The sequence below is a fragment of the Somniosus microcephalus genome, chromosome 9 (assembly GCF_052327205.1).
Source record: "Somniosus microcephalus isolate GS21.2 chromosome 9, FLI_Smic_1.0, whole genome shotgun sequence".
NCBI classification, from domain to species: domain Eukaryota; kingdom Metazoa; phylum Chordata; class Chondrichthyes; order Squaliformes; family Somniosidae; genus Somniosus; species Somniosus microcephalus.
The window spans coordinates 117,372,057-117,385,406 of NC_140995.1; the positions used below are offsets into that span (position 1 = coordinate 117,372,057).

A 13,350-nucleotide genomic window follows, 5' to 3' on the forward strand; every position below is an offset into this window, starting at 1 on the left:
TTCGAGTACAGGAACAAGGATGTCTTGCTACAGTTGTACAGGGCCTTGGTGAGACCGCACCTTGAGTATTGTGTGCAGTTTTGGTCACCTTACCTGAGGAAGGACGTTCTTGCCATGGAAGGAGTGCAGTGAAGATTCACCAGGCTGATACCTGGGATGGCAGGAATGACGTATGAGGAGAGATTGTGTCGATGGGGCTTATACTCACTGGAGTTTAGAAGATTGAGAGGGGATCGCATCGAAACCTATAAAATTCTGTCAGGCCTGGACAGACTAGATGCAGGAAGGATGTTTCTGATGGCTGGGGAGTCCAGAACCAGGGGTCATAGTCTAAGGATAAGGGGTAAGCCATTTAGGACTGAAATGAGGAGGAATTTCTTCACCCAGAGAGTGGTGAACCTGTGGAATTCTCTGCCACAGAGGGCAGTGGAGGCCAATTCATTAAATATATTCAAGAAAGAGTTGGATATATTTCTTAAGGCTAAAGGGATCAAGGGATACGGATGATCAGCCATGATCTCATTGAATGGCGGAGCAGGCTCGAGGGGCCGAATGGCCTACTCCTGCTCCTATCTTCTATGTTTCTATGTAGGAAACAACCAGAGAGGCAGCTAAAGGGAGAAACGTTTTTTTATCCTCGAGTAATCCCTATATAAATGCTTATTACAGTTTGTTTAAGTGTGTGTGGTTTGTGAAATAACATGCGTCTGCATTACAGTTTATATCTAATGAACTTTAGTCCCTTACCTCTTCAGGTCGACTGTTGTGACATTGAACACCACACCTTTCAGCCACAGAATCATAAAGAGACGCTGAGAAAAGGGGCAATTACCGATACTCTCTCCATCAATGCCAGCCTGCAAGAGAAATGAAAAGCACTTGGTTATACTGCCTACAATATTTACAAGAGGAAAAGATCAGTTTTCACATTATTTTCAGCATAGTCACTTCCTGACATTTGGGTGTACAGGATCTCTATTCCTAATTAAGCTCATGTTAAATGGGCATCCAATCCAGGTTTGTTAGATTATGGCAAGTATGAGGAAAATCATGGTTAGGACCCATTAATTTTTAAGATAAGTGCACTTCAGTCATTTCTAAACCATTTTTCTTCATTTTTTTAAAGATATTTTTCTGTTGGCATTTATGTTTTTTGAGTCTTTGTGATCAACTTTTGGATGAGACATTCGTGTAAAAGATCCCATGGCACTATTTTTGAAGAGCAGGGGAGTTCTCCCTGGTGTCCTGGCCAATATTTATCCCTCAACCAACTTCACTAAAACAGATTATCTGGTCATTATCACATTGCTGTTTGTCGGACTTTCCGGTGTGCAAATTGGCTGCCGCATTTCCTACATTACAACAGTGACTACACTTCAAAAAGTATTTAATTGGCTGTGGAGAGATTTGGATGTCCTGAGTTTGTGAAAGGTGCTTATATAAATACAAATTGGCCTAGAAATTCGGTGGGCTGCGCCACCAGTTAGCGCCCAAAGAGGGCACTTAGTGGGTTTAGCGCCACTGGCCACGCCTCCCGCGAAATTTAGCGGGGCGCTAATGGCGGCGTTAGCTGGTAGCGCTGCGCCGCCACCGATGACGTCATCGGTGTGAGCAGCGCCCCGCTACCGCCCCGATCGCCAAATTTGGTAGCGCCCCCTGCTGTAACGCCGGTCGCAATTTGCGACTGGTTCAGGGGGGCTTACCTGCGGCGGTAGAGGCGTTGAGGTGCGGGGCGGCCATTTTTTTTGCTGGCCGCCTGCCAGCACCTATTCGCGCAGCCGTTCCCGACCTCCTGAGCACCCCCCCCCCACGTTGTGCCGGCTGTCTCCCAAGAGCCCGGCACTTCTCCTCGGTGCCAGGCTCTTTTGCCAGCACTCGCGATCTCAGATCACGCTGCAGCAGGCCCCTCCCCTTTAAGAAGGGGAGGAAGGCCTGCAGTACCGCAGCGCGCACTGCGGCACGTTGCGCTGCGAACTTCAGTTGCAGCGCCCCAAGACGGATGCGGGGCGCCTTGAGTAGCGCCGCGCTTCCGTTTGGGGCACTCAAACAATTTCTGGCGGGTGCTCGCGACTCCTTCCGGGGTGGTACTTCCGGCGCCCGGGTTTGGGGCGCCACCGAATTTCTAGGCCAAATTCTTTGTTTTAATTATTTTATTTTTCTTTGCCTCCAGCACAATTACTGGCACCAATGGGTTTCCCAATAGGATCCCCCTGTCTGAAGTATTTGGAAGAAGAGCATCAATGAAAGGATGCCAGCAAGGTCACACTGCAAGAGAGGTGCTCTATGCTCACATGCACATCCATATCTGCAGATATAGGTGAACATATTTCATTTTGGCAAACAATTAATCAAGGCGCAGATCCCTATTCCCAAAACGAAGCTAGGACAACAGACCAGGTGGCACCACTAAAATATGTGAACACCCGACTGACTAATGTCGGATGCTTCCTTGCACCCAACCACATGCCACTGAAGGCATGATAGACTTTCATGAAAGAAAGCATGCCAGGATGATCAATAGCCAGCACACTGATAGGCTGCACCTTCCAAGCTGCCAGTAACCATTTCTGCAGGTACTGGCAGACCTACCTGGCAGTGACTGTGGGGAAACTACTTTCACAGGGACTGGGCCATCAAACAGTCAGATACAAGGACATTTACAGCTATCACGTAGCATAGGGCTGGCATACCCAATGACAGTAGAAGTCAGCTGTGGCCTGAAACCCAGCATCACCTCCTTGCAGACATACTGACTTATAGGGATGCTGCTGTGGAGTGACACAGAAGGGGCAGACCCCTTGTATTTCAGCACTCAAACAGGGAAGCAGGAGCTGGGCTACGCCATCACTTGCTTGCAAACTTGGGTTTCCATCACTTCTTCTTCACTGCCCCCATCAGCCTTGGTAAAGGCTGCTAATTGGCTAAGATGCCTTTTGAGCTTACCAAAGAGGTTTTCCAAATGTCATTGTCCTATTGTGACATCCCACCCCCTTTAATTGTCCCCAACCCTTTACAATTCACTTATCTGAAATTTTCCTCTCCCACCACTAGGGTACTCCCTGCACATGTCTTAATTTGCACCTGGAGCTGCAAATAATGATAAATGTTCTGGACTTATTACATGCAGATAGCACTCTCTGGTGGTGGTTATTGTGTTAGCAGTGTTTGTATGTAGCAGAGGTCCTTTGACCTTTCTACCTTTCTTCCTGTTTGACCCAGGAAGTAGAATTCCAGAAAGAACCTAGCAGAGCAATGGAGAATCTGCCATGAGGGATTCTCAATCCAATGTAATCTGACCTCATATTTTAGGCCAGGCACAATATCTGTGAGTATCTTTGTCTGTTAGCATGATAGTAACTTTGTCAGCGTAGTATTTTGATAACACCATGTTTATAAAAGGTTAATAGTTGATATTTACAGAAGTACAGTCCAAATGTTAGTTAGTTATACAATTAGTCTATTCTACTGTTGTAAATATGTTTATATCTTATGTAATATCGAATGTATAGTACTCAGTTTATGTACAAAACATACTTTGTCTTTGTTTACAGTTTCACAAATTTGTTCAAGTAAAGCTTCAAAACAGCGAAACGGCTTCACGAGGAATTATTTGAATGAGTGTTTAACTTGCTGGATAACTAGATAGGAGCATGTCTAGTGAGGCCAGTACAATAAACCTTGGAAAATTGAGTGCAAGGAGCACACCTCCTTTTATGACACTGCAAAACTTGTTTCTAACCATTATAAACTACATCCGTATCAGAAAATCCAGGCTTCAAATCTTAACAAAGCACTGCTCTCATCATCAGTAGGACCTCGCCAGCTGCAAGTCATTTAGATTGCAATGGCATCATTCAAACAGACTAAAAAAAGGATGGGCTTGTAGTCCCAAATGAATCTTATTGTACATGTTTATTCTCATGTTCTCTATGGGATTGAAATTCCACTGATCACTGCTCTCAGTTCACTGGTTAACACGCTTGCGTAAAATTCCTCTGTGCACTAGCTCAATTAAGTTGTTAATCCACTTAAAACGGACTTCATTAAAATAGTACACAAGTAATTTTACGTAAGTGGGTTAACTAGCACACTAAAATAATTGTTCTGCGGAACAATAATCATGCTCCTGTGTTTGGGTCAATCCCTCTATTACAGTTATCTGTTAGAATTTCTTCCTAAGATAGTCAGTATTGGAATACATGCTGCAACTTTTATGGCATTTTTTTTTGCTCCTCTTAATCGATTACATGTATTTGGATATCAAAGTACAGAGGGTGGCTCTTTCCCAGCCGACATTCAGCCTTTAGTATCTGAACTGCATTTCAATGAGGAGGGTTCAAATTGTTGGCCTTCCAAATCAGAAGGGTAAATGTATTTGTATGATCCTCCTCAACAGTTTTGTTTTAGTCCTTTTATTTTCATCCACAGTGTAACAAAATAACAACTTCCTTTAGTTAGTCCAAACTCCTGATGTAAATGAACAGCAACACAACAGAGCCCTGCAACTGGAAATATCTATGCTTAATCCAAAGAGTGTGACACTATCAAAGCACCACTCTGTGCTAGTTTTACTGTAGCCTACGTAACTTATAAATACTGAATACAGGGCAAAGAATTCTGTATTCTTAAAAATACATTATTTTCCAGCAATCCTGACCCAGTTCGTACTTCCTTTTGGTTAGGCTATTAAAAGTAACAATGATCCTGAGGGAAGAGTGTAAACATATCCAACTGTATGACGTGGCACCAGGTTGCTTGCAATAACAAAATAACCACTATACATTTTATATGATCTTACAGGCTCTATATTGACAGGGAACACGGAGAAATAAAGAACAGCTGTGCCTTTGTTAGAACACTATTCACCATTTGTCTAAAAAAAACAGCTGACACCTTTGCTCCCCATAGATATCACAGTACCAGAGATTGAAAATAACAGGAAGTGTGTGTCACATTAGGCCTAATTTATTGATTTAGTAGGAATTCTATCAAAGGAATGAAATGCAATCTCAACAAAAAATAAGCAAATAAATTTAATCCCAGCATAATTAAAATTGTATGGTATTGTAATGGAAATTATTTTGCTTGATTGGAATTAAGTAATTTCTTTACCCCCCTCCCCCCCCCCCTCACACACACACACACACACACACACACGGAGTTAGTGGTTGAGTAAATCTGTGTACCAAGCTGCTGAATTTCCAGCATTACCGCCTTTAATGACAAATGTGATCGGCATAGCAATAGCAATGCTGTGATTGGTTATCACAGTTGTTTTAAACTCTCAATATACTCACATAAAATTCACATAGAAGCTGTAATAAATTATTAGTTACAGTTAATATAAGCTTTGTGCTTATCCTAAGCATCAATTATCAACATATACAAATCTATAGATTTAAAAATCCTCCATCCTGCACAGGTGTGCATATCACGCCTCCCTAAAGTGGTGTGCATTACACTTTTCAAAAGTATCACAGCAGAAAGTTTGGCCCCAAAGACGTAACACTTCCAAAGCATCACACATGGTAGGGTAAAAAGACCGAGTCTCTCTCATTTTTCCTTTGCTTATTATGCAGAAGTGCCTGGCCATTACCTGTCCCTTTACTTGTCACTTTCTATGGTGAAATACTGAGACAGGGAACACAGTGAGCACCAGATTGCAGGTATGACTTCTGACTAGTGCTGCCTAGGATAAACTGTCTTTTAGATTATATTAGCATGCTGTGCATGTTTGAAAGAACCACATTTTTAAGGAAGGCAACTTTATACTCGATTACCATCCCTGTGAGGTTCGTTCCACAGGTTTCATCATGCGATAGAGGTTTATAAGGAATATTCAAAAACAATAATAGCAAGAGGCAGTTGTGGGTACAACACACGGCAGATACAGAGCAACGCTCTTCTCAACAATGTTCTCATGCCAACCACCCTCAAGGCCTCTGGGTGAAATTGCAACTAATAGTCCCAAATATGCCAAATTACTGGCATTTTTTTGCCATGGAACTATTAGCCAGTGTTGAAACAAAGAACTTGCATTTCTATAGCGCCCTTCACAATCTCAGGATGTACTTCATGGCCAGTGAAGTACTTCTGGAGAGTAGTCATTATTTTAATGTAGGGAAACAACAGCCAATTTGTACTTAGCAAGGTCCCACAAACAGCAATGAGATAAATGACCAGATAATGGGATAGATTTTAACTTGGGCTTCCCGGTGTAAATGTGGAGGTAGCAGCCTGAAAATGGCTCAATGCCCCATTAATATCAGCACTGCTCCAGGTGGCAGACAAATTGGAGTCTTATGATGTACATAGGAACCCGAGAGCAACGGTGACGAATAACTGGGCAGAGTGTCCACTGTGCGGGCGCCACATAGTTTTACTGGTACACAGCAGAAGAGGCACCAAAAAGGTACATTTTAAATTATTTTTGTGGGTCTTGCAGGAGTAGGATTGCTGCCCCAGGATCTCCCACCCTGGACCTGTTGGCCATTCGGCCTCTGGACCACCTGATATTGCGCCATCCCGGAGCCGGCAAGCTGCAGCGGGGTGCCCATTTGGCACTGTAATGAAACCCTCCCGCTGGCAGCATCGGGCAGTCGGTCAGTGCGCTCTGGCAATCAGCTGCCCAATAGTTAAAATCTGCCTCAATCTGTTTTAGTGATGTTGGTCGAGGGATATATATTGGACAAGATATCAGGAGAACTCTCCTACAATGCTTTGAATAGTGTTGCGAGATCTTTTCCATCCACCTGAGAGAACAGACGGGTTTAATGCTACATCTGAAAGACAATACCTCCAACATTGCAGGACTTCCTCAGTACGGTACTGGAGTGTCAGCCCAGATTATGTACTTAAGTCTCTGGAGCGGGCCTTGTAGTCACAATATTCTGCCTCAGAAAGTGAGAGTACTAATACGGAGCCAAGGTCGAGACTCTACAGCCTCATATTAAACACATTTAGCCAGCGGGGAGAGAAGGCTTCCATCCCATCAATCTGTGCTGAATTCGTACTCAAGTTCTAGAGGTGAAAAGGCAATCTGCCAAGCCACTGCACCATCCAACTTTTCATTCCCACTGTTTTCAATGGAGAAAGTTCAATCAGTCACGTTATTGCCTGTCGGGAGGCTGATGATGTGCATGAAATTGTGGCATATGTTTGGCTGAGTTACTGTAATCCTTAAAAGTCAATCTGCATTCCAACCCAATGCAGTGAACTTCTAATGTTGTTTCCGATGTAAAGTGAATCTCTGCCAAATTTCCACCCTATTGTTTGTTCCTGAGCAGTGAATGTCCTTTAAAAGTTATAATGTGAGACAGGTGGTGAAAGCAAAGACTGAAATTTAAACCTATTACTATAGCTGAAATATTTATGGAAATTCCATTGGCTGCTTCATTAGATCTAACGGCTTCTGCACTAGCAGCAAAATGAAAAGGTCTGAACCCAAGCGCCTCAGCTATACACAGGATAATTAAAGTGAAAAGACAAATACTGCAGATGCTGGAGGTCTGAAACAAAAAACAGAAAAGGCTGGAAACACAGAGCAGGCCAGTCAGTATCTGTGGAGAACATGGACGTATTTACAGGTCAGGTGCAGACCCTACTTCAGAACTGAAAAATAAGAGGCATATAAAGTGGAGGGGAGAAATATGTAAAACAAACAACACAAAAAGGAACCAAGAGTAGAACAATGTCATTCCAGTAATTAAAGCTGGCATTCTTTTTTGTTTAACAGGTTGAATAATCCCAGCTGTAAACTATCATAAATGAGGTGCATGATCCCTTTTGATTTAATCCTCATGTCACCCAAAATCCTTTTCAAACTACAGTGCATACAATGCATGGATGAAGCAGGCACTGGAACAAACAACAGAGAGCGAAAAGAAAGAGCTCCACCTCTTTGGTGATAATGATTGACTCACTCGATAAAACTGTGGTAAGACAATACATGAAAGCAGTTTATATAAAAGGTTCAAGAACTCTCAAATAGAAAATTCCTCTGCTGTGGTCTTGAAATGCCTCTCCAAGTCTTTTTTTAAAATCGTGATACATTTTTTGAGGCTTTTTGTTTCTATGTGATCTCTTTCACCTAAGAACTGCCAGAAGCACACACTTCCATGGAAGACTGGCATGGTCAGATGTTTCTTCCCACTTTGTCAAAGAGCTTTACTGCACCAAAAGATCTTCATTGGAGCAGCTTAACTGAGAACTACTGAAACTTATCTTCAGAGCAGTGGCTGTATTTCACTGCCAGCGATCAGTCCTGAGCAAGGACCTTGGTTTCATCTCCCTACGCCCCCAGCTCAATGAATTCTGAGCTCGACAGGATCTTTCTATTGAGAACTGCCAGTGTGACATCGGCCATGTCAGTGTCTCTTACTCACTCTAATGTCCCTCACTGAACTTGCTGCACTCAGTTCTCACAGGTCCAATCCCGACATCATTAGGAAACCTGATTACAAAGGGGGGCACAATGGTGGAAGGACCTCTACCATGCCAAGGCTGAATTCCAATTATGACCCACTATTCTTGCTCCTCCTGGCCCCGCAAAAATAAAATCAGACATTTGTAGGATCCTCTTCGGCCAAACCGCCCACTGATACTGGACAAGCCTACATTCTGCTTAGTATTCTCCTAAAAATGGCAATTGGGTTGTATGCAGGTCATAGGACTCCGATTTGCATTTTAAGTAGGCCTACCATCTGACTCGGGGCGCTCTGGACGCCAAGCATTAGCCCCGGGGGATATGGCCGCGGCCAGAGTGATGGCTGGAGTGGGGCGGGAAGTCTTTCCATATGATTTTTGGGGTGCTACTGCCTTGATCTACTGGTGGGAAGTCTCAAAATATAACCTGATGTCTCTTCAGTACCATCCAAACAATTAAATACTTGAATGTCACTGTATTTATTTTATTTAAAATAAGGTTTCTTGGGGAACAGAATGCTATTAAATGTTTTATTGATTAAAGTGATCACATCTGTGATTTACAACAACAACAAGTTGTATTTATAGAACGCCTTTAACATCGTAAAACGTCCCAAGGCGCTGCACGGGAGTATTTTAAGGCAACATTTTTTTTAGCTTTTGATGAAGAACAGGAAGGGAGATGTGAGAAATATTATATCCATTTGAGATGTCATCTGCAACTAAATGCACACGATGGTGCAAGATACCACTTCATGGCACTAATCTCAAAAACTCACAAAAATTGGGAAATTCCAAGAAGTTGAAACAGTTGACGAGTTTGTAAAATTTCACGTGAAAAATGAAACTATGTAGGCTGCTATCAGTAAATCTCACCATAAACCTGCAATTGTGCAAGACACCACTAAATGCTGGCATCAAACAGGAAAGCTGAGCCCCTTCTCAGATGGACATGTCTATAATTAAAGTGTTAGCTTGGTCACCGTTGTGAAAGCTAGTTCAAGATTATTTTGTCCTGTAAACAAATTATGAAATCCCAAATGTTTAAATGCACTAATGTGGTAACTTCAACTTGTTCCTAATGCACAACTTAACAGACTGAGACTGCTTCTTCATAACCATACTCCAAATTGCTAATTTGATGGGTTGAAAGCAGGTGAATTAAATTGAGCGCTGCTGTTGCTAAAGAGACTGTTCAAAGCCTTCAACATTAACATCCTGTTGTGAACTTGCCGTGCATTTCAGCTTTTTTCACTGTGGCAAATTTCTATTTGTGATCGCAACAATAACTGCTAATGTAGTTATTGTGCTAACTTCAGATTCTGGCACAGTTCCCATGGATTGGAGGGTAGTTAATGTAACCCCACTGTTTAAAAAAGGTGGTAGAGAGAAAACGAGGAATTATAGACCGGTAAGCCTGACATCGCTAGTGGGGAAAATGCTAGAGTCCATTATAAAAGATGTAATAGCAGAGCACTTGGAAAACAGTGACAGGATCGGACAAAGTCAACATGGATTTACAAAAGGTCAATCGTGCTTGACTAATCTACTGGAATTTTTTGAGGATGTAACTGGTAAAATAGATAAGGGAGAACCAGTGGATGTGGTGTATTTGGACTTTCAGAAGGCTTTCGATAAGGTCCCGCATAAGAGATTAGCGTGCAAAGTTAAAGCACATGGGATTGGGGGTAAGAACTGGTTGGCAGACAGGAAGCAAAGAGTTGGAATAAATGGGTCATTTTCCAAGTGGCAGGCAGTGACTAGTGGGGTACCGCAGGGATCGGTGCTAGGACCCCAGCTATTCACAATATATATTAATGATCTAGTCAAGGGAACTAGATGTAATATCTCCAAGTTTGCAGACGACACAAAGCTGGGTGGGCGTGTGTGTTGTGAGGAGGATACAGAGAAACTCCAGTATGATTTGGGCAGATTGAGTGATTGGGCAGATGCAGTATAATGTGGATAAATGCGAGGTTATCCACTTTGGTGGCAAAAACAGGAAGGCAGGTTATTATCTGAATGGCAATAGATTGGGAGAAGGGGAAGTGCAATGAGACCTGGGTGTCCTTGTGCACCAGTCGCTGAAGGTAAGCATGCAGGTGCAGCAGGCGGTTAAGGCGGCAAATGGTATGTTGGCCTTCATAGCAAGAGGATTCGAGTATAGGAGCAAGGATGTCTTGCTGCAGTTGTACAGGGCCTTGGTGAGACCACACCTTGAGTATTGTGTGCAGTTTTGGTCACCTTATCTGAGGAAGGATGTTCTTGCCATGGAGGGACTGCAGCGAAGATTCACCAGACTTGTTGTGTATGTAATATGTGTGCTACTTTAAACCTATGGACAGGACTGCACTACTTGTAGGGCGTAGTGATACGCAGTACCACTCCTGGCCATAGGGGTATAAATAGTACCGTGGGTACTGATCTCCCCTCAGTTCCCGCCTGTGGGCATGAAGTAAAGACCTACGTGTAGTCCCTACCTCCAACCAGTAAAGACCTGTTTGAGTTATACGTTTAAGTCTTTGTGTTAATTGTTCAATACAATACACATACTTAACACTGGCGACGAGTCAGGTTCTTACCCTGCGGCAGTTGAAGAGAGGTTTCAAACCTCACCACCCCACTAGAAGCGACAGGCTTTAGGACTCTGAAGCCTCCATCAGCGACTGAGCACTGGAGTGCAGCAGCCATCCTGACAGCTTCCAGTGACTGACAGAAGTCTTTCTGCAGTTTCCTTGTTCAACCTAGGTGGTGGGGTAAGCCGTGCAGCGTTGGCTGCAAAGACAGGGCTGGGGAAGTCGGAGGAGATAAGGGCCATCGATCGCGATCGGAGATAAGGCCGGGCCGCTTTCAAGTGCGAGGCGCAGCGCGGGCCAGCGATCGGGACCAAAGATAAGGGCCGCACTCGGACTGAAAGGCGCGGCGGCTGCAGAAGCTCAAGGTGCGAGAGCCGCGGTGCACAGCGCGGGCTATCGATCGCACAGAAGATAAGGGCCGAGAGCCGCTTCGGTCGGGAGCCACTTCGCGATCCAGCGATCGCATCCGCTGATAAGGGCCGCACTCGGGCGATCGCGGCGAAGATAAGGGCCGCACTCGGGGGCTGAAGGGAGACGGCGTCGGGGGACGGGTGAAAACCGCCAAGCGCGGGAAAACCGCCATTTTGTAGGCGGAGGACGACGGCAAGAGCAGGAAGCCGCCATCTTTGATAACAAGTAAAGAAAATAAAATCTGAGAAATTGCAAATCTACAATGCCTAAACACGGGAATATTAGCACCTTTGATAGTGACCTCGAAGATTGGGCCATATATGTTGAAAGAGTAAAAAATTATTGTAAGGCCAATAAAATTCGTGACCAAGATAAAGCTCTAACATTATTAAATTTAATGGGTGCGAAGACATACGGGCAATTGAAACACCTGTTATCACCAGATGAACCGGCGGATAAGACGTTCGATGAGATTGTTACTGTCCTGAAAGATCATCTAAGCCCCACGCCGCTGATGCTAGCGGAACGATTTAAATTTTATGACAGAAGGCAGCTACAGCATGAAAGCAATGCTGAATATTTGCTGGAATTGCGTAAATTAGCGAAATATTGCCAGTTTGGAACGGCACTGACAGATGCACTACGAGACAAATTTGTGTGTGGTTTATTTAAACAGGATACACAAAAGCGACTGCTCGAGGAGAATGAGCTGACGCTTGAGAAGGCGGTCACTATGGCAGCAGCACACGAAGCCGCAGCGAGAGGCACGGCAGTAATGCAGCTACGGTCACCGGAGCTCAGTGCACACAAATTGGGTGTGAGTTCTGGCAAATGTTATCGTTGTGGAAAGACAACGCATGATCAGAACCAGTGTTGGTTTAAAAACCAAGAATGTAGAACTTGTGGTAGGCTTGGACACATAGCTAGAGTATGCAGGTCAGGGAAGAAGACCAGCAACAAGAAGTCACCGCAAGGAAAATACGCAAAAGTACACAAGGTGGCCGAACAGGAGTCCGATTCAGACGCTAGCAGTAATGAACTGGCTGGCTTAAGCAGTATTGAACTGGCTAGCTTAAGGGTACTCAACGTTGGTAAGGGTGCAGACCTCCAGACAATTTGGGTCACTCTTCAGATAGAAGGAGTCCAAGTAAAACTGGAATTGGACACTGGATCGGCATTGACGGTCATAAATAAGAAAGATTATGGAAGGTTATTCCAACATATTCCCCTACAGGATACGGAGCTCATATTGAAAACATACACGGGGCAAAGAGTGTACCCCATCGGGAAAATTGAGGTCACAGTGGTCCACAAGGGCGAAGAAAGTCAAATAATGGACTTATATGTGCTATCTGAAGGAGGTCCTCCACTACTAGGACGGGAGTGGATTAGGAAAATGAATATCGACTGGCATTTCCTACAAACAATAACGAGTGAGAACTCGGTGAACATAATCAACCCAGACTCGAACTGATGATGGTAAGACCAACCTGTGTGCAAAAGACAAAGTTTCAGCACAGAATTCCACTGAGATAGAGAATTCTGAGTCTGTCCAGTCTACTGACATGCACATTTCTGAGGGACACCGGGCTCGAACTCAACTCCATTTCAAACTGCAACAGCAATTAGAACAAATGATTCGCCGTTTTGAGCAAGAGATGAATGCGACGAAAGGGTTCTTTGATATAGAGTGGGAACATCTGGAAAGACAACAGAAGCAGCTGCTGGAGCAAATGGAGCAGGAGCACACAAAACGTCTGATGTCAGAGGAGTTAACGGTCAGCCAACTCCTGCATATGCTGAAGGACAGGACTCTGAAATGGGAAAAACTTGAACACGAACTTCAATATTCAAACGAAAGGGGTTCGGAGCTCTCAAAGGTTATTGGAAGAGCTGAGGTGGCAACACAGACTGAGATGACTGCAACAGAGCAGCCCTT

At 44.1% G+C, this 13,350-nt stretch overlaps 1 protein-coding gene across 2 annotated transcripts in view; it reads right to left on the reverse strand.

Moving 5' to 3' along the window:
* The window catches only part of LOC147112619 (chloride intracellular channel protein 5-like), a 229,676-nt gene that overhangs the window by 51,337 nt on the left and 164,989 nt on the right, over positions 1-13,350 (reverse strand). For both annotated transcript variants that reach the window (XM_085997066.1, XM_085997067.1), the window contains exon 2: positions 748-857. In XM_085997066.1, coding sequence (XP_085853192.1) covers positions 748-857 — 110 coding nt within the window. The remainder of the gene's footprint in view (positions 1-747; positions 858-13,350) is intronic.